This window comes from Cenococcum geophilum, assembly GCF_001692895.1.
Source record: "Cenococcum geophilum 1.58 unplaced genomic scaffold K441scaffold_7, whole genome shotgun sequence".
NCBI lineage: Eukaryota > Fungi > Ascomycota > Dothideomycetes > Gloniales > Gloniaceae > Cenococcum > Cenococcum geophilum.
Window position 1 is genome coordinate 3029519 of NW_027137565.1, and position 2695 is coordinate 3032213.

At 46.6% G+C, this 2695-nt stretch overlaps 1 protein-coding gene across 1 annotated transcript; it reads right to left on the minus strand.

Moving 5' to 3' along the window:
• Positions 1-667: 667 nt before the first annotated feature.
• On the minus strand, positions 668-2426 carry K441DRAFT_703428 (Bud-site selection protein). Its single transcript, XM_067653476.1, has 2 exons — positions 2128-2426; positions 668-2065 (listed from the first exon to the last, which is right to left on the minus strand). Exons 1-2 carry the CDS (start codon positions 2380-2382, stop codon positions 974-976), a joined length of 1347 nt encoding a protein of 448 aa, XP_067507893.1. The 5' UTR covers positions 2383-2426; the 3' UTR covers positions 668-973.
• Between the last annotated feature and the right edge of the window lie 269 nt (positions 2427-2695).

The window sequence follows — 2695 nt, forward strand, 5'->3', positions numbered from 1 at the left end:
TCTCTGCCTAAATCCACCGACACCGAGGCAGAAACAAATCCAATGTTAAACGAACAATAATGAAGAAGCGCAACAAATATGCCAGGTTGAGGCACTTATGCGTAGGGTTACGGCTTGGAGGAGTGAGATGTTGAGATATATAAAACCAAGGGAGTTGAATAGAGTAAAGCTAGTTTTACGGCCTAGAGTCAGCTATATGGATGAGCCAAGAAACAGGCTTATGCCATTGAAGATCGACGGTTATTGAACAATGGTTAAATCTGTGGCGAAACTTATACAAACCCTCCCCTTGGGCTGATGAGATGCTGGCTTAAATAATACATAAAGCATGCACAATCGCACGGCAACTGCAGGCACAGGCAGCAGAGGCGGGATGAAGTCAAAGCCATTACTTCCTATCCTATGAGTCTACGCTTGACCCATTGGTAGTATTGACCCTTCGTCCTCCCACCGTACGATGAATACAATGAACGGTATCCTTTCCCGGATGTGTGGACCTAGTTGGTGTACGGAAAGATTCAACTGTTTTAAGCGTTTAGCTTTCAGATATAAAGAAGGCATCAAATTCTAGTGGGACATGTTCAGTTCAGGCTTGGGAAGATCTTGAGTTGTTCCTCACTGAAGATTGTGTCTGGAGGCATAAAACTATGAGAAGACGGGTGGAGGTGATAGCATGAAGTGAGCCACGACAATCTATGCTGTATTTCGTACGCCAGGCTCTATAGTATGCGAGATGTTTAAGGCAGCCATAATTAATGGGCGAATGAAAACTGGTAACACATGACGGGTCGTAACATACGTGAGATAACAGAAGTGTTGTACGGTATTCACTTCCGTAGATTTTTTGATGGCTAAGCTCGATCGATATACTACTTAAGTCTGAATTCTAAGGGGAATCGTGGCTTGTGGAGTAACCATACCGAAATTAAGGATTGAAGATGAAAAAGTGTGAGAAATGAGGAAGGGACAAGTTTCAGTCAAAAACGGTTTTCTTTCCCTGGAAACTTGCGTTCTGCTTCTTCTCTTTGGCCAACTTGGCGGCCTGCCAGGATGGATGCAACGAACCCACGTCGTCTCTCGGCCTAGAACGTCGTGGGTTGACTTCAACTTTGTTCGCATCAGATGCAACGCTTCTCTGCGTCGAGTCACGTCGGAGTAACATGTTCCCTCGCTTCGAAGCTCGTTTTCGGTATCTCCCATCATCTGATTGCGCGCCCCTCTGAAGATCCCATCCCTGGTTCCTGTCGTTATTCTTCTGTTTTTGTAAATGTTTAGCACTTGCACCATACTTCTTCTCCCAGAGTTGTTGTCGCGCCCGCTGCCCCCGCCTGTTCTTTTTCGGTGCTATTTCTACGTCATCTTCCGGTGCTGACTCTGAGCCGGACCAATAGCCGCCCATTGTTAGAGAAGGAAGAAAGGTTGATTTAAAGGGAAGACAAGAGGACCGCTCTAGGGTTTTGGCCCTACCTGGTGGTTCTGGAGTCTGTGAGGTCGCTGTTGACGGAGATAGAGAGAGATCACTCGACGGATTGAATTGATTTCGATATTTGTCTTCAGCATCAATTGAGTCAGACCTTGCAGTCCTTACTTCTAAGCTGTTATCTTCAGAGTCACTGTCTGATGAGCTAGCTATCCGAGCACCGTATTCAGCAAAATCGTCGCTTTCGTGTTCGTTAAAGCTAGCCATAGCATGTTGAACAGAGGCCCGTCTCGCAGAAAAATCGGTCATGGGGAGTTGGTGGGTGGATTCGCATTCTTCGAGAGTGTGAGCCTTCGCATGTAATTCTTGTGGGGCCCTCTTGTCACTGTTTCTGACTTTAGCTGTCCTCGAGTCCGGATATTCTACTCCAAGTATAGTCCGTATATCAGAGATAACATTGACAAGGACTTTTCGGACGGGATTTGCTTTGTATAAGCGAGCAGTGACATTGAGAAATGTATGGTTTGTGGTTGGCTGGGCGGATTTTATAACAGAGGCCGGGAAAGAGGCTGAGGTGGTAATCGCTTTGATTTTGAGTAGAGTCTTGCAAAGGTGGTTCTCGGCGACAGCTGTGGTGTCAAGGTTCTATCGAATGGATAAATGTTAGCTAAAGGTGCCTCGGGAGATGTGTCTTGGCTGCTACGAACTTTGAGGACTTGGTACTCGGTATCTAGCCGTGCTAGAGTGGTAGTGTCATTATTCTGTCTCGCAGTTTTCCGCCGTCTGCTGTATTTCTGCCGTTCAAAACCTGCCGCAAGCTTCAAGGCGCGACGTAGAAGTTTCTTGCCATGCTCAATTCTTTCCTCACAGAGGATCCTCTGCTTTGCGAGAGCTGGGCTGAAGGACTTATCTTGATCACCAAAATCATGATCAAGAAACTCTGAAAGTTTTCGCTTCGGCATGTCCGTTAAACAGTGTGGTGAATGAGTGGCTGGGTAGAGAAAGCCTTGACAACCTAAATAAAGTTCAACCTGCGGTCATCTGCAAAAGATCGGGATTGTCTAAAGTGCAGAGCTTGGCAATGCACGCGCGGGCCAGCGCGGGCCAGCGTCGGTGCCGCCGAAACGCCGTTCCCCGGTGTTTACATACAAATTTACTATGTACGCAACGGGGAACACGTCCCCCTCACCATCTCCCCACGTACACGAAAATATGAGGTTTTTTAAATGTATGAGAAGTTAAATGTATATACATTTTATAGTGTTTTAGAGGTTC